General features: G+C 38.5%; 1 protein-coding gene and 1 non-coding gene across 8 annotated transcripts in view; both read left to right on the top strand.

The window, feature by feature from the left end:
- Positions 1 to 26,821, top strand: part of GAB3 (GRB2 associated binding protein 3) — a 99,398-nt gene that overhangs the window by 37,887 nt on the left and 34,690 nt on the right. For 4 of the 7 annotated variants that reach the window (XM_070604640.1, XM_070604647.1, XM_070604643.1 and 1 more), the window contains exons 2-6: positions 505 to 808; positions 3,216 to 3,411; positions 3,987 to 4,465; positions 20,177 to 20,232; positions 20,721 to 20,940. In XM_070604640.1, the coding sequence (XP_070460741.1) occupies positions 505 to 808; positions 3,216 to 3,411; positions 3,987 to 4,465; positions 20,177 to 20,232; positions 20,721 to 20,940 (1,255 nt within the window). Of the gene's footprint in view, positions 1 to 41; positions 152 to 504; positions 809 to 3,215; positions 3,412 to 3,986; positions 4,466 to 20,176; positions 20,233 to 20,720; positions 20,941 to 26,821 lie in introns of all 7 variants that reach the window. The other 3 variants (XM_070604644.1, XM_070604641.1, XM_070604646.1) reach the window with 2 other exon arrangements.
- On the top strand, positions 7,331 to 7,435 carry LOC139081229 (U6 spliceosomal RNA). Its single transcript, XR_011536352.1, has one exon. It is a non-coding gene; the product is annotated as a U6 spliceosomal RNA (small nuclear RNA).

Raw genomic sequence — 26,821 nt, 5'->3', positions numbered from 1 at the left:
TCTTCTCCAATGTAGATGATTTTTCTTTTCTTCTTGAGCAGTTCTCTAGAAGTTAAACAACAGCGTTAAATGATACTGACAATGGCGGGCACTTGTGATTTGCACCTGATTTTAATGTATGATGTTGGCTTTTGGATTAAGATAGACAGTGGTAAGAAAGCTTCCTTGTTCTTCATTGCTAAGATTTTTTTTTTAAGGCCCGAGTATAAATTAATTTGTATCACATGCCTTTGCTGCATCGATTGTGATAATTGCATAATTCTGGTCCTGCGGCCTCTGGGTGTGAATCTCATTACTACACTCCTCAATAATGGCCCAGTCTTTAAATACTTGAAGATGGTGCACTAGTCCTTTAATCCAAAGCTGGAGGGACTTTGTGCTTCACTGTTAGATTGGCTGATTTACTTCTTTTCTGCTGTCCTTGTCATGAAATAGGTTCTTGGCAGAGTCTGAGAAACGAGAGCAATTGGTCCAGTAACCCCTTGTTGAATTGCCTCTCTGCAGGCCTGGCGCAAGCGCTGGTTTGTCCTGCGGCGCGGCCGCATGAGCGGCAACCCCGACGTCTTGGAGTACTACAGGAACAAGCACTCAAGCAAGCCCATCCGCGTGATAGACCTCAGCGAATGTGCAGTGTGCAAGCATGCGGGCCCTGGCTTTGTTCGCAAGGAATTTCAGAATAATTTTGTGTTCATTGTCAAGACTACTTCTCGTACATTCTATCTAGTGGCCAAGACTGAGGAGGAAATGCAGGTGTGGGTGCACAGCATCAGTCAGGTCTGCAACCTCAGCCACCTGGAGGATGGTGCAGGTGAGAACAGAGTTGGAGCTGCTGTGTGCTAAGGGGTGGCCCGGGATGCTGCATGGGAAAACTGTTCAAGGTGCCACTCCTGCCTCCCAAGGGTGTTTTGGCAGGCTAATTTACATCAGAACTGTTCCCACCAAGTCCAGTACCAGAAATTGCTCCCTTTCACCTGGTTTGAGGTTTCAGGTCCGAATGTGCCACACATGGAGATTTACAGGTGACTTCAATGGCTTCAAGGCTGTTCTGTGCCCTTGCCCTCATCAGCCACAGAGAACGCATCCTGCTGCTGATTTCCTAGAAATATTAAATATCACCGTTTTTCAAAAATTCATGGAATTTCAGCTTTTCTGTTGCCTATTGGGTTGTTCAGCACTAGATGACAGAAAGACAGAACTTGGCTACTTGTCATAGGCATGGAAGAATTCTTCATGTCTCCAATTGGCTCAAGTCTCTGCAAGGGAAATTACCCTAAGTTTGCTCTGGGCCGTTTCTGGGCAGTGGGAGCAAATGACCCATGGGGCTCTTTCTCCCTCTTCCTTTCTCTCTCACTCTCACTCTTGCTCTCTCTCTTTCATACACGTACACACACGCATGCGCGCGTGCACACACAAACACACACACACTGCCCATTTTAATATACCAGGGTTAATGCACCCAGGGTGACAATTCACTCCCCTTCACAAATTTTGTTGTTGAGACTCTAGCATCATCGCACCATGCCCTGACCTTCAAACTATGGGACTTTGAATCTGATTTCCTTTAGTAGACAAAAATCTTACCCCTAAATCCCATGGCCTACAGTTGCTTCAACATTTCCACCATTACTGCTTGTTCTCTGCCACTGAAATATCCACATTATAACGCTAGGTGGTGGTAGAGAGTCAGAGTTGCATCTCTCTCCAGGACAGGCACTTGAGAGAGCGCTTCCTAAGGACAAAGTCCTTTCCTTCTCATACACCAGGGAAGCTTATTAAGTGAAGCTACTCAGTCACATTGCTGAACTTTGAGAGCACACAAATAAAAGGAAATGAAATGGTGGGAAATTCTTTATCATTGCTACAAACTACGAAACTTGTTGCAAAGTTGCAGTGAATCTGTCCTGGCGAGAGTCCAATACTATGCAAACAAGCAGAGCCTCCCCAAGCAACTCTCCAGCCTTGCCTCTCACTCTTCACCACCTTAGTCCCTACCTTCAGCCCAAACTAGATATGTATTCCTGTGTCATGTTATGTGTGTCCTCTGTTTCTTTCCTCATCCAAGAATTATCCTAAAACATAAATACATAACATGTTTCCCAATATCTGAAAAGGAATGAGAATGAGTAAGGTACCAGGCAGAAAACAGAAAGCCCTGGGGTGAAGTTGGAGGAAGCCAGAAACCCCCCATGACCTCTTTTGTTCCCTGTAGGCCCCCTCAGTTTTTAGGAAGAGCAGAGTAAGGACAGAGTTCTCTTCATCTGAGAACCATGTCCAAAGTGCTTTCTTGTGGCTTTTCACATACAGTGTTTGGTTCTGTCTCCAGCAACCACAGATAGTCAACACATCATGCCTGAGTACTCTGACCAGGAGCTCTGTTAAATGCTTTTGCGTATTAGCTTGCCTTATCCCCAGACCGATTCTGTGGCATATGTACTGTTAGCATCTCCACTTTACAGAGAAGGAAACTTGCAGCAGGCATTTAACTTGCCCAAGGTCACAACAGCTAGATGATACAGGAATCCTGAACTCCTCCCGACTTGGTTCAAAGGAGAAATAAAACCAGGCTATTCATTGGGAGTTTCTGAATGTTGTGTTCCATGAGAAATGTGGGCTTTACCAGCCATCACAACACCCTGTTTCTTTCCTTCCTTTTCCTTATGTGTCATTAACAGTATTCTTTATCTATGTGTTACTCGTCCGTCTCCTCTGGTGGGCTGTAAACTCCAGCAAAGGCAGAATTAGAACAGTTCCAGGTACATAATAGCTACAATAGTAGGTATTCTATATAGACATAAATAGACATATGTATCTCTATATGCATACATACATATATGCATAAATGCATATGTAAGTATAGACATATATTTGTTATGCATAAATATATGTGTGTGTGTATATGTATATTTGTTGAGTGAATAAACAGTGATGCAGGGCTGTGGCTGAGGGCCATAAAGAAGCTGTGTGTAGACTTTCTAACTGCAGATATTTTGGCCAAGAATGCTTGTTTTTTTTTGTTGATTTTTTTTTACTCTTAATTGATTCAACACTTCACTCTTGGAACATTGGCCTTCTTTCCCAGACATTGTTTATAGCTTGAGGAAATTGTCTCCTCCATCAGTACAAACACCAGCTGTGATTTGCGTCTTCTATTTGGCTTCTTAGATGCTGTTTGAGAAATTGTGAGTGAGTGTTAACCTGGGAAATTATTCCTCCAGCAGATTCCATGGAGAGCCTCTCTCACCTGCCCTCCTCCCTTCACATGGCCCATGCTGTCAGCTCCTCCTTGCCAAGAGATGACCCAAGCACTAGTACCATAGCCACTGAGGAAACCAGAAGTGAGTCAGAGTTTCTCTTCCTTCCTGATTATCTGATTCTGTCCAACTGTGAGACTGGAAGACTGCACCATGCCAGGTATGCTTCTGTGCACGACTGTCTCTGAGCTGGCTCCCCTCTGTTTACAGAACCCACACTGTCTCCTCTCGCGGGGTCTGTCACTGAGATATGCTCGGTGTGCTTGACCAAATCAGTCCATTTAGCCATAGCATCTTCCAGTGGGCGTATCTGCCCTCACTTCTCTTCCGCTGCTGCCAAGGTGGGGACAGATCACTATTAACCACTGTGAAGGTTGAAGCACGCAATATACTAAACAAAATGAGTCATATATTTCAGCATTGTGGCTTTCATTTCTAACCTTGCATTTTCATATGCATCTGACTTTTATAGTATGAAAAAAGTCAACAAACTATTTTTTCCTGTCTCAAGGGGTTGGTGTAACAGAGTTGTAGAGAGAACGTGGCTATACAAGTAAAATAAAAGGTACTATTAAAGGGATGGGAGTGAGGCCAACATGGGTTTTTATGGTGGAAGGATGACTTTCTTCTTCAGACTTCTGCAAAGGGTATAGTGGTAGTGTTGCTGTGGTACCAGCTATGGCTGCCAGGGACTTGCTACATTTCAGTCAAATTTACATGCTTTTCTTCCCTCAGTCTACCCACCAGATGTGATAGCTGGTCAAACTCAGACCGCTCATTGGAACAGACTTCATTCGATGATGTTTTTGTCGACTGTCTGCAGCCGCTGCCCTCTAGTAACTTGGTCCACCCCTCACGCCATGGGAATGGATCTCAGGAGGTGCCTTCCACGAGGGCTCAGGCTGCCCTAATCTGGAGTAGAGATATTAATGGGCCATCCAGGGACCACTTTTCTTCACCATTGCTGCAAACTTCCTTAAATTCCACCATTCAGGTAGATAAAAACCAAGGTTCCTTGTCCTATGGGGTAAAAGAAGTAGACATTATGTCCAACACACCACCTCCCCGACCCCCTAAGCCAAGCCATCTCTCTGAACGGCGCCAAGAGGAGCAGCTCCTATGGAGTGGGCACAGCAACGTCAAAAAGGCAGACAGCGCTATGGTACCAAGAAGAATCTCCCTCTCTGGTTTAGATCACATGAGAACCTGGAAAGGTAAGCTTTGGATGTTAACATTCGGGTCCAGAGAGAAGCTTGGCTCCTCTCCCCTCCTTGCGTTCATGTGAGGACGTGGCTCAGTGTCCCTTGCTCAAGCTGGTTCAGTATCCCAGTGGGGCCAGGCCCTTGGTGGAAGCACATAGCCTGAATGCTAGGAACTCTCCTGCTCCCAGGGTCCACCCTCTCCTTTGAATCTGGTCACCAGGAGATACTTGGGTCCCTGTAAATGCTGAAAGAAGTCAGAGCCCTAGTCCCTCAGCCATGCCCCTGCCCATGTGGTGGGCTCCCCACCTGAGACTAAAGTCCTGGTGTTTGCTTGGAGTCAGCATCATTCATTATCCCAGCTGACATGTTCTTTCCAAATTCTAACTGTAAAGCCGTTTATTCTCATGAGGTTGCCTTGCTTTCTTTCTCTCTCTCTCTTGCTCTCTCTATCCAAGTATAATCACTCCGACACTGCTACTGATAAAGCCATGTTTTAAAGGAATAATGGAAGCTTGAGGAATGCAAACTCATTTCAATTTGTATACATCTCTCATTCTGACTGAGGAACTAAGTCACTCTGGCAAAGACCCCCCCCAATGTCCCTAGTGATGTCACCATTACATGTGTTACTTCCTTCTGACAACCTCCATGAACTGAATATATGCTGATTACACAAAGGTCTTAATGTGCTAACATGTGTGAACAGTGGACAAAAAGGGAAAACTGAGAGAGGAGGTAAGCAGATTTTGGAAAGTGAAATGAATAAAACCAGTAGAATAATAGAATATGAAAATGAATTAAAAGTCTCAAATTGAAGAACAAAAAAGTTGAAATAATTTAAAATTTCAAGACAGACATAAAACAATTAGGTTGTGTTCTTTTACACGAAGGCAAACAAAGGCTAAAACTCATTAAAATATGGGTTTTGACCATGAAACAGAGAGCCAAACAGCAGTGGTAGACAGAAGCAAAATGATCTGATAAAGCAGAGGGAACAGGTCAAATCGATTGCTCTGCCTTCCCCATTGAGGTCCACCTGGAATCAATGTTTGTGTGTGGCGGCAGAGTGGGGTCAAGGTTCATTACTGTCCATGTGGATCTCTATCCAGTGACCAGGAACCCTTGATTGGAAAGGTGTCAGGTTCCCAAGGTCCTCCAGTGCTCCCTCTGTCATAAATGAACTGTCTGTGTAGGTGGGGGTCTGCGTCTCAGCTCTGCTTTCTCTCCCGTTGGGCCCCCTGTTCCAGCCTGCACCAATGCCACACTGTTGGAATTATTGTACTTTTCTATCTTGATATCCAGTAGAGGAAGTCCTCCCACTTGTTCTTTAAGAGTGCCATGCCCATTGTAGGCCAATTTTAAAGTCAGCCGGTCAGATTCCAGACATACATATACAAAAATATTTGGAATTTGAGGAGGATTGCATTGTATCTATAGATCAATTTGTGAAGATTTGACATCCTTACAATGTTGAGTTTCCAATTCGTGAACAGAAAATATCTTTCCATTTATGTAGATCTTATTTGATTTCTGTCTATAATGTTTTATGGTTTTTAGTGAAGCCTTGTGTATCTCTTATTAATGTATTCATTATTTTTTGTGTTACTGTCAGTGGTATTTTATTTTAATAACTTTTTTGTTGTATAAAATTAAATTCATTTTCTATTTTAATTTTGTATCTAGCTTTTCTGAACTATAGATTATTTTGCATTTTCTTCCTGTACAATCATATCACATGCAAATGCTAATAATAACTTTGTTTCTTCTTTTATAACACTTATATCTTTCACTTACTTTTTCTTAGGTCACTGGTTGGGCTAGGAAGTTCAGGACATTGTTGAATAGTAGTGATAACAGGTATCCTTGTCTTATTCCTGATCTCAGATGGAAAGCTTCCAACATTTCACCATTATATTGTGGTTTGCAGTAGATTTTTGTAGATACCATTCATTAGATTGAGGGCATTTTCTGATATTCCTACTTCGCTAAGTGTTATTTTTTTAATCATGAATGGATATTGAATTTATTGAAACATTTTATGATCGTATGCTTTTTCTCCTTCATCCTGTTAATGTGAAGAAGTTCATTGATTGATTTTTGAACGCTAAACCAACCTTGCATTCCTGAAGTAAACTCAACTTCATCATGAGGGGTATCCTTTTTATAAAATATTAGATTTGTTTTGCTCATATTTTGTTTTGAATTTGTTTTTTGATCTATGTTTCTGAGAGAGATTGTCCTGTAATTTTTTCCTTTTTATTTATCTTGGGATTCACTGGGTTTCCTGAATTTGAAGACCAGTGTCTTTCAACATTTCTAGAAAAATCTAAGCTATTATGTATTCAAATGTTGCCTCTTCTCCATTGTCCCTATTTTTCCTCTGAAACCCCAATTATATGTATTTTAGACATCCTACTTTATCTTGCATGTTTCTTATATTCTCTTTTACATTTTTCATCTCATTTCCCTGAATCCCAGTAATTTCTTTCAGTTTTTGAAGTCTTTCTTCAACTCTACCTAATCTACTGTATAACTCATATTTTTTTAATACATTTCTTTTTGAGGAAGATTAGCCCTGAGCTAACATCTGCCACCAATCCTCCTCTTTTTGATGAGGAAGACTGGCCCTGAGCTAATATCTGTGCCATCTTCCTCTACTTTATATGCCTACCACAGCATGGTTGACAAGCGGTGCGTAGGTCTGCACCCAGGATCCAAACTGGCAAACCCCAGGCCTCTGAAGCATAACGTGCAAATTTAACTGCTGTGTCACTGGGCCAGCCCCATGTATAAGTCATATTTTGAATTCAAATTTCATTAATTTTATAGGAATATATATTTATATTTCAAAATCATAATTCTAAAAAGGTACACAGAGTCCACTTCAGCAGCATATGTACTAAGATTGGAAAGATAAAGAAAAGATTAGCATGTTCCCTGCAGAGGGATGACATGCAAGTTCATGAAGTGTTCCATATTTTGCTTTCCTTTTCTAATGTTCATGGGTGGGGAAACTGAGGCTCTGATAAGCACAGTGACTTATCCAATTGAGGGCCCTTCTAGCTTCAAACCCTATCCCCAATTCCTCCTCCTCCTCCTCCTCCAAAAAAGATGTACAATGAAAAATCTTTTTTGTACCTCTGTCTCCTGTTTGCTCTTTTCCAACCACCCATATCCTTCCAGAAAAATTTCTAGATATTCAAGAAAATATAGCTATATAGTCTGCATTTTAATGCAAATAGTAGCATTCTCACACTCCATTCTGTCCATTGTTTTTCATCTTAAGAATATATCTTGATGATTTTTTTTACATTGGTACAAATACTATAGCTTTTGATCCAGCAATTTCACTTCCAGGAATTTAGCCTACTGTTGCTATTAAGGGCAGTACTGGGACAGCAGCAGTGTTTGAATATGGACTGTATAGTAATTTTGATAGATGGTATAAATTGATCCAACTCCCATGAAGGGTAATCTTGGCTACAAAGTGCTTATTCATGTATAAATGATGTATGTACATGGTTCATGATTGAAAAATTATTTGTAAAAGAAAAGATTGGAATTAACCCAAATGTTCATCAATAGAGAACTGGTTAAATAAATTATTCTACATCCATTCAATGGAATGGCTCATATTTGTAAAAAAGAATCAGATGGTTCTCTATGTATATTAGATAATAGTGCTATATCAATGTCAAATTTGCTGAATTTGATTAAAGCACTGTGCTAATATAAAAGAATGTCCTTATTCCTAGGAGATAGATGCTGAAATATTTTGGAGTGAAGATTTCTGATTACTGCAACTTACTCTCAAACGCTTTTGAAAATATGTTAACATGCATATTATACACAAAGAAAAAGTTTATTTATAGAATCTTCTATATTAACTCACATGTTTGCCATTCTAATGTTCTTTATTTCTTACCATGGCTTTGAGTTACAATCTGTTGTCATTACCTTGCTCCAATATAGCTCCATTCTTTACTCCTTTGTGCTATTATAAAATATATTACATCTTTATATTTTATAGGCCAAAAAATACAGTTTTATATTTATTGTTTTATGTAGTTGTCTTTTAAATCAGTTAAGAGAAGAAAAGATAAAAATTTATTCTTCCAAAAAAAAAAATAAAAAAAAAATTATTCTTCCAGTGTCTTTTATATTTATCTATATGATTCTCTTTATTGCTGACCTTTGCTTCTTGGTGAGGATTTGCATTACCATATGACATCACTTCCTTGTAGCCTGTATGAGAGACTTCTTTTAGTATTTCTTGTAAGGAAGGTCTGCTGACAATAAATTCTCTCAATCTTTGTTTATCCAGGAATGTTTTTATTTCACATTCATTTTTGAAATACAGTTTTGCTAGATGTAGAATTCTTGTTTGACAGATTTTTTTTCTTTCAGCATTTTGAATATATAATTCCACTATCTTCTGGCCTCCCCTCATTTTTGATGAGTAGTCTGCTATTAATCTTATTGTGGTTCTCTTGTATTCAATGAATTGGTTTTCTCTTACTGCATTCAAGATTTTCTCTTTGCCTTTGATTTCAACAATTTGACTATGATGTGTCTAGGTATTGATATGTTTGTGTTTATCTTACACAAGATAAATTTTTTGAGTTTCTTGGATGTGTAGATTAATGTTTTTCATCAAGTTTGGGAAATGTTCAGTCATTATTTCTTCAGGAATTTTTTATGCCTCCTTTTCTTTCTCCTCTTCTTGTGAGACTCTAATTACATGTATGTTAGTATGCTTGATAGTGACAAGTCTTTGAAGCTTTGTTAATTTTTCTTCATTCTTTTTCTTTTTTTCAGATTGGACAATTTCTATTGATCTATTTTGAATTCATTGATTCTTCTGTTAGCTGAAATCTTCTGTTGAGACCCTTTAGTGAAGTCTTCATTTCAGTTATTGTAATTTTCAACTCCAAAATTCCATCTGCTTCTTTTTTGCAATCTCTGTCTTTTTATTGAATCATTGTTATCATACTTTCTTTGAATATGGTTCCCTTTTATTCTTTGAATATACTTATGATAGCAGTTTTGAAGTCTTTTTCTGCTAATTCCAACATCTAAAACTTTTCAGAGGCAGTTTTTATTGACTGCTTTTTTCCCTGTGTATGGATCATATTTTTCTGTTTCTTTGCATATGTTTTAATTTTTGTTGAAAACTGGATATTTTAGATAATATATTGTAGCAACTCTGAATTCTGATCCCACCTAGGATTTTTTATTCTGCTGTTTGTTTAGTGACTTGCCTAGACTGATTCTGTGAAGTCTACCTCTGCCCACAGTGTGCAGCTGCTGAAGTCTCTGCTTACTTTTTGTCTTTTGTATTCCTTTCTTTTATTTGTATGCCTGGCTTCCTAGGGGTTGCTTCTGGGCCAGCATAGTTTACTGATCAGCCAGTGGTCAGAGTATGTACTTAAGTGCTTGAGCCAGTAAGGATTCCACATTTTGCCAATGTATCTGTGTGGGCTGGGAAATGTATTTGAAGTTCAGGCGTTTAAAAGTCTGCCCCAGCTCTTACTTTCCATGTGGGTAAGGCCTCATGTTCTTCCAGGGATGAGTAGATAACTTGGGCCCTCTTTGACTTTTTCTAAGTGAGTGTAACTTGTGCATTCACACAGTCTTCTAGACCCCCGGGGTGTGTGATAGTTTATTAAGGTGCACTTTGGTTTTCTCTTTCCCTGGATCATCCTGTTATGTTTCTGTCTGATCTGCTTGTCTACTGCTTGCCATGACCAGTATTAAGACCTCAAGCTTGCTGTGATGTTGGCCCTCCCTGATTGTTTGTCACTGAGATCACTATTGCTTTTGATAAGACCTATAGGAATGGAATTTTTTGTATGTTTTGATCCAAATAAAATTAGTCCCCTTTGGCAGCAAAGCTACTGGTCTTCATGGCTTGCCCTGCCCTAACAGAACTATTTCCGATTGAGCTGGTGAGGGGAATGGGAGCACCCCAAGCTAAAATGCCACAAAATCTCACTGTTCTTACCTGATGTCCAGTAGTTTTTCTTGGATAAATGCTTCCCAATTTGTTGTATGCTTTTGGTAATTTTCTGAAGTCCTCAAATAGTTGGTTTTGTTTTTTTTTTTACAATTTCGTACAGTTTTATCATTGCTTTTTGGAGAATGGCTTTGCTGATCTTCTCACTCAGCCAGACATTCCAGGAGTCTTGCCTCTCTGTTTGCTAATATTTTATCTAAGATTTTTACATTGATAATCATAACTGATATTAGTCTTTAATGTTCTGATTTATTTTATCTTTATCAGATTTAGCTACCAAAGTTCTACTTGCTTCATAAAAAGAATTAGAAATTCTCCTTGATTTTCTATGCTCTGGAACAATTTATGTAGCAGTGGGACTGTCTGGTCTTTGAAGGTTTGGTAAAATTCTTTGTTGAAACCATCTGGTCCTGGGGCTTTTGGGAGGATGCTCCATGGTAACTTACTCTGTTTTAGTCTATGGAAATTTGTATCTGTAACATTTCCATTCCTATTTGGGTCAATTTTAACATACTGTATTTTCCTAGGAAATTATTCATTTCATCTAGATTTTAAAATTTATTTGCGTAGAGGAGTGCAGAATTGTCTCATGTTTCTTTTAATTCCCTCTATTTCAATGACAGTTTCCTTCTAGTCACTTCTTATTTTGTATATTTGTGCTCCCCCCATTTTATTGATTAGATTGGCTAGTGGGTTGCCCTTTGTTTATTTTGTTCCCCAAAAAACCAAGATTTTTAGTTTTTAAAATTAAATCTACTATTTCTCTGTACTCGATTATTTTCTACTTTTGTCTTTATTTTTGCAATTTCTTTTGGTTTTCTCGCTTGTTCTTTTTCTCACTTTGAACTGGGTATTTAGTTTGTTTATTTTCATTCTGTCATTTTTATCAATATAACTGTTTTAATAGAATTTACGATTCTGGGTGGAATTGACCATTCAGTTATTTCAGGTACTTGGTGGACCCTTTCAATATGTAGATTCAGGTGTTACTTTATTTGTGGATCTTTTCTTGGATTATAATCTTTTTTTAGAGATTGGCACCTGTGCTAACATCTGTTGCCAATCTTCTCTTTTTTTCCTCCTTCTTCTTCTCCCCAAACCTCCCAGTACATAGTTGTAGATTCTAGCTGAGAGTGCCTCTGGTGGTGCTATGTGGGACGACACCTCAGCATGGCCTGATGAATGGTGCCATGTCCGCGCCCAGGATCCAAACCAGCGAAACCCTGGGCTGCCGAAGCAGAGCACATGAACTTAGCCACTCGGCCACGGGGCTGGTCCCTGGATTGTAATTTTAATATTAGTACTGTAGTGTTGGTTTTTTTTCTTTCTTTGAGGAATCTAATAAAATGTATATTGCAACTTCTTTGCCAATCTTCTATTTCAACCACTTTTTCCATGATTCTTTTTACTTCTTCTTTTTTTATTCTCTTAGTTTTTTTCAGACCACATTTTTATTTCAATGTCACTTATTAAATTTTAACTTGAATCTCTTTTCCCCTAGGAATCTTGTAAATAAGGCTTCATTTCTGAGATGGTTTTACCTTTTGCTTCAGTTTCTTTCCTGAGTACAATCAATCAATTCTTATGTCATTTTTTCTATATTTTCATCCATTTCTGTCTTATGTTTTAAGGCAAAATGTTTGAAATAAACTTGATATCTAATATTAGAGGGACACTCAAATTATGGTACATCTGTTAAATGGAAAACAGTACCAGTGAATAAAAGAATGAAGAAATTCTTTTGTGTTTCCCTGCACTGATCTCCACGATATTAAGTGAAAAAAGCAAGTTACAGAACAGTGAGAATAATATGCTACTATTTGTTTTATATATATATATGAATATACATATATTCATAGATTAACTTTTTATTTTTTTTAAAGATTTTATTTTATCTTCCTTCTCCCCAAAGCCCCCTGGTACATAGTTGTATATTCTTAGTTGTGGGTCCTTCTAGTTGTGGCATGTGGGGCGCTGCCTCAGCGTGGTTTGATGAGCAGTGCCATGTCTGCGCCCAGGATTCGAACCAACGAAACACTGGGCCACCTGCAGCAGAGTGTGTGAACTTAACCACTCGACCACGGGGCCAGCCCCAGATTAACTTTTTAAAGTCACACAAGAAAGTAGTGATTTTTTTTGCCTCCAGAGATGAGACTGGATGGCTGTGGGAGTGAGGTGGGAAGAAGAGTTTTCACTGTAAAGCCTTTTTTTGCTTTTGAAGTTTTAAACATATGAGTGCATTAACCTATTCCAAATAAATAAAAATTGGAAAAATAATCCATTCCTTCCTAGACTTTATATTAGAATGGTGGGAACAGACAAAAAACATAATTTAAAAATAAGGGAATCCAAAACAGCCAGAAAACAATAAGATGGCATTAATAAATCCATACCTATCAATAATTACTCTAAATGTAAATGGATTGAATTCTCCAATCAAAAGGCATAGAGTTCTTGAATGGATTAAAAAACAAGATCCAACTATATGCTGCCTACGAGAGACTCACTTCAGCTTTACAGATATACATATGCTCAAATTGAAGGGATGGCAAAGGATATTCCATGTGAGTGGGAACCAAAAGAGGGCAGGGGTAGTTATGCTTATATCAGACAAAATAGTCTTTAAAACAAAAATGGTAACAAGAGACAAAAAATGTCATTATATAATGATAAAGGGGTCAATTAATCAAGAAGATATAACAATTATATATGCACCCAGCATCAGAGCACTTAAATATATTAAGCACATACTAAGAGATCTGGAGACAGAAAGAGACAATACAATAATAGGAGGGGACTTCACTACTCCACTTTCAAAAACAGAGAGATCATCCAAACAGAAAATCAACAAAGGAAATTTTGGACTTGAACCATACTTTAGACCAAGTGGATTTAACAGACATAAAACATTTCATCCAACAGCAGCAGAATGTATGTTCTTCTCAAGCATGCACAGAAGGTTCTCCAGGATAGATCATATGATAGGCCACAAAGCAAGTCTTAGAAAATTTAAGAAGATTGGAATCATACCAAATGTCTTTTCTGACCACAATGGTATGAAACAAGAAATCAATAACAGGAAGAAAATTATAAAATGCCCAAATATGTGGAAATTTAACAACACACTCTTGAACAACCAATAGGTCAAAAAAGAAATCAAAAAGGAAATAAAAAATATCTGGAAACAAGTGAAAACGGAAACATAACATACCAAAACTTATGGGATGCTGCAAAAGCAGTTCTATGAGGGAAGTTTATAGAGATAAACACCTATATTAAGAAAAAAGAAGGGCTGGCCCGGTGGCACAGCAATTAAGTTGACACATTCTGCTTCGGCGGCCTGGGATTCACCAGTTCGGATCCCAGGTGTGGACATGGCACCGCTTGGCAAGCCGTGCTGTGGGAGGCATCCCACATATAAAGTAGAGGAAGATGGGCACGGATGTTAGCTCAGGGCCAGGCTTCCTCAGCAAAAAGAGGAGGATTGGCAGTAGATGTTAGCTCAGGGCTAGTCTTCCTCAGAAAAAAAAAAGAAAAGAAAAAAGAAAGGTCTGTATTAAGAAAAAGAAAAAAAGACAACCTAACTTTAAATATCAAGAAACTAGAAAAAGAAAAACAAATTAAGCCCAAAGTTGGCAGAAGAAAGGAAATAACAGAGATCAAAACAAAAATAAATGGAAACCAGAAAAACAATAGAAAAGATCAACAAAACTAAGAGTTGGTTTTTTGAAAAGATAAACAAAATTGACAAACCTTTAGCTACACTAACTTAGAAAAAAAGAAAGAAGACTCAAATAAATAAAATCAGAACTGAAAGAGGAGACATTACAACCGATACCTCATAAATACAAAGGATCATAAGAGACTACTATGAACAATTATATGTCAACAAATTAAATAGCTGAGAAGAAATGGATAAATTCCTAGAAACATACAACCTACCAAGACTGAATCATGATGAAACAGAATATCCGAACAGACCAATGACAAGAAAGGAGTAATCAAAAATCTCCCAACAAAGAAGAGCTCAAGACCAGATGGCTTCCCAGGTGAATTCTACCAAACATTTAAAGAATTAATGCCAATCCTTCTCAAGTTCTTACAAAAATTTGAAAAGGAGAGAACACTCCCAAACTCATTTTTCAAGGCCAGCATTACCTGATAGGACAGGACAAGAAAAGAAAACTATAGACCAATGTCCCTGATGAATATAGATGAAAAAATCCTCAACAAAATATTAACACACTGAATTCAACAGCACATTAAAAGGATCATACATCATGATCAAGTGGGATTTATCCTGCAAGGATGGTTCAACATACACAAATCAATAAATGTGATACACTACAATAATAGAATGAAAGACAAAAGTCATATGATCATGTCAATAGATGCAGAAAAAGCATTTGACAATATACAATATCCTTTCATGATAAAAACTCTCAACAAATTGAATGTAGAAGGAGCAGACCTCTCAACATAATGAAGGATATGTATGACAGACTGACAGCTAACATACTCATGGTGAAAGGTTGAAAGCTTTTCCTCTAAGATACGGAACAAGATGAGGGTGCCCACTCTCACCATTCTTAGTTAACATAGTACTAGAAGTCTTAGCCAGAGCAATAAGGCAAGACAAAGAAATAAAAGGCATCCAAATTGGAAAGGATGAAGTAAAATTATTCTTATTTGTAGATTATATGATCACATACATAGAAAATACTAAAGACGCTACCAAAAAACTGTTAGAACTAATCAATGAATTCAGTGAAGTTGAAAGATACAAAATCAACATACAGAAATCAGTTGCATTTCTATACACTAACAACTAAATATCTGAAAAAAGTAATCCCATTCACAATAGCATCAAAAACAATAAAACAATTTGGAATAAATTTAACCAAGGAGGTAAAAGTTATGTACATGAACACCACAAGACTTTCATGAAAGAAATTGAAGAGGACACAAACAAATGGAAAGATATCCTGTGTTCATGGATCAGAATAATTAATATTGTTAAAATGTCCATACTACTGCAAACCATCTACAGATTCAATGCAATCCCTATCAAGATTGCAATGCCAGGGGCTGGCCCCGTGGCCGAGTGGTTAAGTTCACGCGCTCCGCTGCAGGCGGCCCAGTATTTCGTTGGTTCGAATCCTGGGCGCGGACATGGCACTGCTCATCAAACCACGCTGAGGCAGCGTCCCACATGCCACAACTAGAAGGACCCACAATGAAGAGGATACAACTATGTACCGGGGGGCTTTGGGGAGAAAAAGGAAAAAATAAAATCTTTAAAAATAAAAAAAAAGATTGCAATGCCATTTTTCACAGAAATAGAAAAAAAAAATCCTAAAATTTGTATGGAACCACAAAAGACCCTGAATAGCCAAATCAATCCTGAGAAAAAAGAACAAAGGCAGAGGCATCACACTTCCTGATTTCAAACTATGCTACAAAGCTGTAGTAATAAAAATATTATGGTACTGGCATAAAAATAGACACACAGACCAGTGGAACAAAATAGAGAGCCTATAAATAACCCCTCTCCATATAGTCAACTAATATTTGACAAGGGAACCAAGAATACTCAATAGGGAAAAGATAGTCTCCTTAATAAATAGCTTTGAGGAAACTAGATAAACACATGCAGAAAAATGAAACTGGACCCCTATCTTACACCATAATAAAAATTAGCTTGAAATGTATTAAAGACTTAAACATAAGACCTGAACTCATAAAACTCCTAGAAGAAAACATAGGGAAAAAGCTCCTTGACATTGATCTTGGTAATGACTTTTTGGACGTGACACCAAAAGCACAAGCAGCAAAAGCAAAAAATCAATGGGTGGGACTACATAAAACTAAAAAGCTTCTGCAGAGCAAACGAAACAATCAACAAAATGAAAAGGCCATCAGTGGAGTGGGAGAAAATATTTGCAAACCATATATCTGATGAGGGATTAAAATCCAAAATCTTTAAAGAATTTATACAATTCAATAACAAACAAACAAACTGATTTAAAAAAATGGGCGGAGGAACTGAATAGACATTTTTCCAAAGAAGATATACAAATGACCAACAGGTACATGAAAAGATGTTCAACATTGCTAATCATCAGGGAAATGCAAATCAAAACCACAATGAGATATCACCTCACACCTGTTAGAATGGCTATCATCAGGAATAAGAGATAACAAGTGTGGGCAAAGATATGGAGAAAAGGGAACCCTTGTGCACTCTCAGGAATGTAAATTGGTGCAGCCACTATGGAAAACAGTATGACGATTCCTCAAAAAATTAAAAATAAAACTACCATATGATCCAGCTATTCCACTTTTGGGTGTATGCCCAAAGGAAATGAAAACAAGATCTTGAAGAGGTATGTGCACTCCCATGTTTATTTCAGCATTATTCACAACATCCCAAATATGGAAACAACCTAAATGTCTGTCGATGGTTGAATGGATAAAGGAGATGTGGTATGTACATACAATGGAATATTACTGAGCCATGAGAAAGAAGGAAATCCTGCCATTTGTGACACCACAGATGGACCTTGAAGGCAATATGCTAAGTGAAATAAGTCAGAGAAAGATACAGTGTGATATCACTTATATGTGGAATCTATAAAAAGCCAAATTCAGAAACAGAGTAGAATGGTGGTTGTCAGGAGCTGTGAGGTGGAGGAAACAGGAGATGTTGATCAAAGAGTCCAAACTTCCAGCTAGAAGATGAATAAGTTCTGGAGGTCTAATGCACAACATTCAGATTATATCCTTGAAAGTTTTTAAGTAGTTCTTAAATATTCTCACCACAAAACAGAAATGATAATTATGTGATGTGATGGAGGTGTTAGCTAATGCTACAGTGGTAATCATTTTGTAATATACAAGTGCACCAAATCAATACGTTGTACACCTTTAATTTACACAATGTTATATGTCAGTTATATCTCAATAAAGCTGGAAAAACATAGTAACTATGTGGTATGTGAGAAGGTGACAGTACTTTGGAAAAAGAAAAGGTAGAGCAGGGTAAAGGAGACCAGTAGAGCAGGCAGGGGGGAAGGTTGTAATATTAAAATGGGTGATTAGGGTAGTTTTAATTGAGAGGGAAGATTTGAAAAAACACTTGAAGGATCTGAGGGAGCAAGCCATGCTGATATATGGGTTAGGAGTGTTATAGGCAAAGGATAAGACCAGGGCAAAGGCCCTTAAGTGGGAAGAGTTTGGTGTCTTCAAACAACAGCAAAGTGAGGCCAATATGATTGGAGTGCAGAGAGTAAGAAGAGTTGTAGGAGATGAAGACAGAGAGGTAAGGCAGGGTAAGATCATATTTGTCCTGATAGACCACTCTGAAGAATTGGGCTCTGACTCTGAGTGAGATGGGGCCATTGCAGGATACTGAGTAAGGAGAGGCATCACTCTGGCTCCTGGGTGGAGAATAGATTGGGAGTGTCAGATCACGTGAGTCCTTGTAGATCATTCTAAGGACTTGGGCTCTGATTATGAGTGAGACGGTGCCATTTCAGCACATTGAGCAGGAGAGAGACATGATATGACTTACATTTTAACAGGATCACTGCTGTGTTGAGAATAGACTGAAAGGAAGCAAGTGTAGAAGCAGGAAAACCAGTTAGAAGACTAGTATAGTAATCCAGGCAAGCTATAATGGTAACTGAGATGAGGGTAGCAGTTTTTGAATTTGTTAAAGGTGGTTGGATGCTTGATATATCTTGAAGATACAACCTCACTCATTGGATGTGTGGTAGAGAAAGAATGGAGTCAATGTTGATTTCATGGTTATTTGGCCTGAGAAACTGAGATGCGGAACAAGGAACAAGTGGAGCAAGTTGGAAGATAGAGAGGAGATCAGGAAGTTGTTTTTGGATATGTTGAGTTTGAGATGCCTGCCATATATCCTAGTGGAAATGTCAAGTAAGTTGTTAGAAATAGGAGTCTGAAGGTCAGTGAGAGGCCTGGGCTGGAGCTATGAATCTGGGAGTTGTCAACATATAGATGGTAAATCCAAGGGACTAGATGAGATCACCAAGAGAGTGGATATAGAGAAGAGAAAATGACCAAGAACTGAGCTTGGAACCCTACAACGTTTAGAGATTGTGGTCAAGAGGAGGAACCAGCAAAAGAAACCTCTAAACAAGCAACCAGTGAGATAGGAAGAAGTCCAGCAGAGTGAGATTTGGGCAGTGACTCTCATTTTCCAGATGTCGCTTTTATAGGAGTGTGGATGTGAATCCATTCTTGGTGCTTTCCTGTAGTCTGATACCATCTTCACAATATCATAAACTCCTTAAACTATCTGATGTTGATGCAGGTTTTTCTCTATATTTGTGTTATTTGGTTATTTCAGTAGGGATCTGTTAATGGAGAGGGAGTTAGGGGCTTGTGTTCACATAAGCAAGTCCCACATTTTTTGTTAACCACACCCGTAATAATTTCTAGGTTTTATTAAGTACTTCCTGTGTTCCAGGCACTGTTCTAAGTCCTTTATATGCGCTAGTGCATCTAACCTTTCCAGCAGTGCTCTGAAGTAGATTCTATTATTGGTCTCATTTTCCAGGTTGGGAAACTGAGACACGGAGAGGGTAAGTAACTTGTGCAGTGTCACACAGCTAATAGCTGGTGGAGAAACAATTTAAAACTAGACTGTATGACTCCAGAGCAGCTTTTAACCAGTACTTCTGCAGCCTTCAAGACATATAAGCACAGATATATACATGCATACATACATGTATGTGCATCTATAGTACATATTTCTTAATTCTATAAATCTCTATCACATCTTTCTGAGCCGAGTTATTCTCTCACTTTAAGGTGATATTGACTCTTCAGTTTACTTCTCAGAGGCAACCTGACTTTTAACATGTCCAAGTTCTTGGGGGACACATTGCCATGGACTTCTCAGCAGCACTCACCATCGCTGGCCATGCTCTCCTTCCTTAGGCTTTCAGGGCCTGGTGCCCCCAGACTTTCCTCATTTCTCTATGGCTGCTCTTTCTCAGGGTGAGCCAGGGTTCATCTTCCTGCTCTTCAAATATTGGGATTCTCTAGGGTTTTATGGTTCAGCTTCTCTCAAAACTTGCAACCTAGACAATCTCATCTACTCTTATGGTTTTGACTGCCATCTCGAAGCTGCTAATTCCTAAAAATCATCTCTCATGTGAGTCTAGGCCCATTTATCTTGCTGCCTTCTGGACATCTCTTTCAACTCAACTGTTGTTCTAAATTTTTATGTTACACTGTTTGTCACATCTGTCTGACAAGTTTCTAATCTTGGATTAATCCAACTTTTCTCTCTCTCCACGGATGTACCTGCTGCAGAGAATCATGGTCACAAATTCATGGTCACCAATCTCAAACAAGCCATCTCTAAGCTCAGAAAATTCATGTAATAAATGCGACCAGCATTTGTTAGTTACTTGCTATATATCCTCCTAATTCACAGAGAGAACTGAAGCCATGATACAGAAACTTCAAAATCTGGTCTGATTTCCATCTGTTGGGGAATGTGTTCTTATTGCCCAACTAGACTTAACAGTAAGCCTTGCGTATAGAAGCTGTGTTATGCTTCTCTGCCTCTCCAGAGCTGAGCACAGGGCCCTGAGGTGCATAGGGACTTGGACCCTAGTTTCAAGTGATAATGTCCTGCATTTCTTACCGCCCTGGCTTATTTCTTGCAGCTGATGTAGAAGGCCAATCTTTAAGACACCGAGACAAACGGCTTAGTTTAAATTTGGTAAGTTTGGCACTTGAGTTCCCTTAAGCCTCAATTTTACCCCAAATTTCCTGACCTATATATGTTCCCTTGAAGTCTTTTGAGACTCAGCACTCTGAATCTCTGAGGACCCTTCCAGTTTTCCCTTAAGACTTGAACTTGTCTGGGAACTACTAGACTTAGTATTCTACAAGGACCCTGTCAGTTCTCATGGTCCAGACACTCGCCCAACTTGAGGTAGCTACTTAAGACATCACATTATACTTAAAGCATTTGCATAAATTCATAACTCTCTGTCTTCCAGCATCAGATCCAGGAGAGTCATCACCTACCTCACACAATAAGTCCAGAGACACAGCTTGAGTTAGAGGCTTGTCTGACTTTCCTGAGGAAGTTCAGAGTTATTTTCGGATAATTTGTAACTGAAACCCTATGTGCAGTTGCGGCCACCATTGTGGCAGTTTCCATGCCTGTTCTGTGGTTCCCAACCTGTACCTATTCTCTTGCAGCCATGCAGGTTCTCCCCAATGTACCCCACAGCTTCAGCCAGTGCCGAAGACAGCTATGTGCCCATGGGCCCCCAGGCCATTGCCTCTGGTCTTGGAACCCACTGCAGCCCTGATGAGTACATCGCAATGAGCTCAGGAAGCATCTCAAGCCCACTGCCTGAGCTACCTGCAAACCTGGAGCCTCCTCCAGTCAATAGAGATCTCAAGCCTCAGAGGAAACGTAAGCCACCTGACCAGGCCTCTGGTGCAGAAGAGGGGAGCAAGGTCCTGGAAGCATGTGGAAAAGTTTCCTTCCTGACCCTCTCTGGGAAGGAACCATCCCAGAGAGCTGGGAAGTACAAGGGCAAGGAGAAATGGCTGGTATTGAATGGGAAAGGTCAAGGAACCTTGCTGCCCCAGCTTGTCATGATAAAAGGAGTCAGGGGACTTACAGGGACTGTGGCCCTGTAAATACAGCCTATAAAGCCAGGTTCATTCAAGAGGAGTCATCTTTGATTGCTTCCCTAACAAAGGGAAGTGATGATGGATGGGAATGGAACCCACCTAGCATCTCTTTGTTGAATGTAATTACAGTGCTTCCCTTCTGTAAGGCAGCCAAGAATGACCTTTGACACTAATTCCTGAATGTCAGACCTAGTCATATGCAACTTATCACTCACTGCCCTATGCATGCTCATCAGCAGAGGTGTTTGAGGGTGGGAGAGGACTTTGGCAGTGAGCAGTGTGCCTCCTATGTGCTCAGAGCTCCGTGTAACTTCTGCATCACTCTAAGGCAGCTGCTCTGGTCTGCTAAGCAGCATAAATAGGCAGGGAGAAAGGAGAAGAGGGAAAGAAGAAAATCAGGTCAAAGTAACTTGTTAACTTCATCCTTTCCCACTGTTACCTGCCCAATAGGGCTATGTGATCCCAAGGAAATCTTTGGTACAAGGACTGTGATCTCTGACACTCCATCTGGTTCATTTCCACCTCTCTTTGCTCTTTGGAAAAACTACAGTTTCAGGTGGTCATGCCCCAAGCTGGCAACTATGTCCCCTAGTCATGCTGATATGGAACCTGAAGTGAGTTCACTCACCCGTTGCACAGCAAGCCAAACTCTGACACTGGGTGTAGTGGAAGAAAGTTGGAATTTTATTATTGCACAGCGCTGAGCAAGGAGAGAGGGCAGCTAACGCTGAAATTCCAAATGCCCTGAAAAGCTAAAAGGAAGGGTTTTTATTGGGGGTTTTAGAAAGGGGAGGGGGAGCATATGGCCTTGGTGGTTGGAGCTTTCCCACCAGCCTATCTTTGGCCTTGAGACTACTTGCAGAGAGGAGGGAGACCATGACCTTGCTGGTCAGCAGCTTTCTCACCAGCCTGTATCTCTTTGAGGGAGGAGATAGTCCAGGTGCTTGTCCTTGACGGTGTCTGTCTCCATGGAGGATGGTGGATTCTGGAGCCAGGAAGCCAGGGAGTAAGCAGAGAATGAGTGTTTTGGTTTTAACCCCATATATGCTGGGTTTGATGTAGGGAAACTGATATCAGGGTTGGTATCAATTCCCCCCTATTTTTATGTTCATTCCTCAATCTTGAGGGATTTGGGGCAGTGACCAATCTAGCTACTTCCTGCTGAAATGGGGCATAGGTTGTTTCATCTCATTGAACCAGTCTTTTAATAAGGTGGTGATGCTGGTGAGCCCCCAAGGTTAGGCCTGTATCATGTAGGTAAGTAACCAGGTATTTAAGAAGAAGTTTTTCTAGAGAAACAAAAAGAGAAAAACAAGGTTAATGGTTGGAGCAAATTATAAACCAGTTTTTGAGCCCAGGGGGCAGTCAATCAAGATTCCTAGAAGTCAGGGTTGAAGCATCTTTTGCAGTTTGAAATATCTCTCATGGTGTCATCGGGCATTCAGGTAGCTTTTTGAGTGGCTTACACAGCAGTAGACATGAATCTCTCTTAAGTTTATATTAGGTTCTCCAGCTTCAGTTTGCAAGGCTTTAGGAAAAGGGCAGATTTAGTTTTCAATGACTCCAAATGAAAATGATGGTAAAAAAACCCTGAAAATGTTAATTTGGAGGTTTGTAGCCAGATATTTCAGGAGACTGGAAGAATTCAAGATCCAGTCCAGTTAACAGATGTAACAAAAATCTTAAAGACGATTGGCAAAACCAAAATCCAATATTCACAAATGTGTATTATAGTTTCTATTGAAACATAATCTTTCTCTCTAAAATCACCCTCAATTTCACTAGACATAGCCAAATTAAGACTAACTGGTTTGCAAAATAAGTCTAGTTCTAATAAATTTGGCATAATTATTTACATAAGTACAGCAAGAGTAGTAATTGATCATATAGGCTCTTTTAAATCTGCTTTGCTGGAACCTTATAAGGAATCTCAGGTTGAACTTTAAGGCCCTCTCAAGACTAGGAAGGCCAGACCAAGAACTTGTCATCAGATTCTGCCTGCAGTACCTACAGATTTGGGTGAATTCCTCTCTTCATGAGGTCCCCAAAATATTAAGGTTCCTTGTACCTGCCAGAGGGAGCGACATCCTTTGCTCAACCTTACCAGGTCACTGGAAATCCACAAGCAAGGTACCAGGCCAATATTTCCAAGTGGTTTTATTCCAGAATGTCAACCTTCATTCCTCAAAAGCTGTCTTGTCATATCCAAGTCTGTACTTTTTTCTCAAATATGACGTTCCAGTCAAAGCCTTGGTAATATAACCAGTGTTTCCAATTGTGTCCTGTCATAAGAAGAACAGATTCTTATTGGACTTATGCAAACAACCATATTTCCATGAGTATAAGAACACTTACTCATCAGGAGTTTTTACATTTTGGAGGGCTCAGAGAGGGAGAAAAAGATAAATGTTTCAATTTTGTTTACAAATTGCTATAAGTCATAGTTCCTTAAGAGAATAGAGAAAAAGCTTTTCTTAAATCTGAAAAAAACCAAAACATCAAAAATCAGCAATATCTCAATCAAAAAGTCATAAAAATTATAATCATCCCTATCAGTTTATTCTGTCCTGTGTAATTGGTTCTTGATCTTAAACTTCTGTCAGCGGTTTGTGAGGCCATCAGTTTCTCTGTTAGACTTCTGTAATTTCTACCGAGTTCAGTTTCACAATCTTAACGTTTATCAGAACCTGTACTCTAGAGTAAGCACCAGAGTCCTCTCCATGAATTTCTCCGAAGATGAAACATATTTGCAAAAACATCAAAGTAAAACAGCAACTGTCTGTAAATAACAAAACATTCAAAAATGGTAACTGACAAAGACACTTGACCATTCTTGTGACATATAATACTTTGAGATAATAACCAGAATCATGGCTGACAATCAGAACAGATCAGAATTGTAGATAATTTTTGAAATATTTATATCAATAACACTCATTTATGTAATACCATTTAAGCAAGTTTATCATTGCTTATTTGACAACGCTTCCCATGTAATTTAACATACTGAACAAGCCTAATTAGCTTAGCATTTTTTCTTATAGAAAGAGAGTAAATTTCTCTGAGAAGTCTCAGGGGTCCTCCGAAAATCCCCAGATAAACTTTCCCTCCTCTTCCAGGTCAAAAGAAAGCTTTTATTCAGGACTTGAACATTTTTGTGTGTTGTGGGGGAGCTTGTCAAAAATATTAAAAGCTTTAAAACATTTGTTCAGATAGGAAACAAAGCTCACTGTGAAACTATGTTGAGGTATCCATTCAAAGTGACAACAGAAACAGTCAAGGGGAAACAGAGTTAAAATAGTAAAAAAAAAACCTTTTTATAATCTTTTTATCAAGAGCAGATTAAAAGTCTAGAAAAGTTATCCTTTTAAGGAAGAGGAGACCAAATTTTAATTTGTACCAGTTTACTTTTGACATATAAATTCATTTACTTAATTAGATTTACTTTAATCTTAGCCAACTTGACTATGCACAAAATTTTACAGTTTCACTTTCACAAACCTTTGGTTACTTTTTTTACATTCAGAATTTGTCCCAGTACTTTAGGACAAATTTATCTTTCTTAACTCAAGAAACAAAAATAGTTCTATTCTTTATGCCATTTTACTGAAAACATACATTTTACTTTCCTTTTATTCAGACCTTTTAGAAATATATGTCTTCTTATAGAAAATTCCTCAGCATACATAAAACGTGTTTATCAATAAGCCTAAGCACCTTTCAGTTTCTTTGATATAAGAAACCAAAGGCAGACAAATATATGCTTAGTAGTTAACCTTTAATATTTTATCTTATGTGGAAATGACCTAGATACCCACTAAACTGTTATTATTGAACTTACCTTAATAAAGCTATAAAGTTTGTTTCCAAAAAGATTTTGGAAGCTGTTTTTTTAAGTATGCAGACTATAAAACATAATTATTGTACTTAAAACTCTTACCCAGTTTTAACAATTACTCTTAAAAACTTCATGTGACATTACAGCAATTAACTATCATCTTCAGTTGTTTTAAGTACATACATCATAATACATATAATTGTTAAAGATTTTTTCCAAAAGCTTTTATCTTTTTACATTTATTTAGTTTACCTGTTCTTAACAGTTATATTTAGATCGTCTACAAAAACCCCATGAGATATTAAACAAAAGTATCTATTATACTGAGTTTTTAGTTTTGCTGATAAATTTTGTAGCAGAGATGACATGAGCTCATTTGAGCAGTAAACCCAGGCTGTATGTCTGCATCATAGCCAATGCTGATAACTTTGAGGACATGTCTATTGTAAATCAAACCAGCAAACTTAAACAGGCTTTCATTCATCAAAGATCATTTTATAACATGTTAAATAACTGTCTTTTAGAAGTTTGTGCATATTAATTAAAGACTGCATTCCATTATGAGGTATTTTGAATCCTCTTCTGAAACAGGTTTCCAGAATGGCCATTACAGTTCCAAATTATCTCAAAAGTTTACTTATTTTTACTTGTTCAATTTTAGATCAGGAATTTCAGGGGAGTTGAAGCGAAGCTCAGCTTGCTGGGAAGCTCAGCAAGAGAGTAGAGAAAAGCAGCAGATTTGGGTTTGGCTGCTGGCATGTTTAATTATTTAATTATTTTTTCTTAAAGAGGCAGTAAAGTATTTCTGATTTTATTTAGAAGCCTCAAAAGATGAAAATAGGCTTTCCGTTGTTGTAGCTGGCTTTTCCAATTGCATATGTAAATACACCAATTTGGGTGAACTGAAATTGGCCCCTTTAATTACATCAATTTTACAAAACTTTATCTTAGTTTTACTAACTCATACTTTTAATTAGAACTTGCATTAGAATTCCACTAACAAGTTTTGGTATTACAATATTGTGTAGGGAAAGCCTTCCCAGTTAGACATAACGTTTATTCTCAAAGCAAATATCCAGGCAAAGTTGACATACCTCTTCATATAATATTAGCTTAAACACTTTAATTTTTATAGTCTTATTAACCTTAGTAGCCTAACTGTTGCCCCAAATAATTGCTCGTCAGGTCATGCTGATTTCTGCCTCCTGACCTTTTAAATTTTTTCAAACTGGGGTGAATAGAACAGGTTTGTCTGATGTCCTTCAATGTTGGGGAGTGAATAGCGGGGTCCCTTTAGCCCATCCAACCTTAGGCAGTGTTTTATTAAAACTTTTGTTTTAACTTTATTTATATCTGTTCCATTTATTCCATTTTTCTTTTAATAACTAGCTAAAGATTTTTATCCTATTGGAATAAGTCCTGTGACTCTTCCCTTTCTGATTTCTCTTTGTTAACTTAATGTTTTTATTAGCATCCATAAGACCAAGAGAAGAAGCTGGGACCCCAAGTTTGATTAAGTTCTTAAGACCAGCCATTGTATTTTCCTTTTAATTTGGTCTTTTCAAGTTACCAGTAAAACAGATGTTTATGATGAGAGCTCTCTGGAAAGTTTCCCAACTTAAGGATCCATTGTTTGGCCTGTTTTTTTTTTCTCCAGAGTCTAAAGAATATTGTGGCCACGTGGTGTTACAAAAGAAAATCATCCCTATTTAGACATTGGCTTATGGCTATAGGTCGACCATCAGCCAAAGTTTTTCCCAAGGGGCTCTTAGGTGGAATAGATGCAGCACCTCCCATGTTAACACTTTTAAAAGGACAG

Source organism: Equus przewalskii, chromosome X (assembly GCF_037783145.1).
Source record: "Equus przewalskii isolate Varuska chromosome X, EquPr2, whole genome shotgun sequence".
Taxonomy (NCBI): domain Eukaryota; kingdom Metazoa; phylum Chordata; class Mammalia; order Perissodactyla; family Equidae; genus Equus; species Equus przewalskii.
The sequence above is the reverse complement of the archived record's forward strand: the minus strand, read 5'-3'. Positions and strand labels throughout refer to the sequence as shown.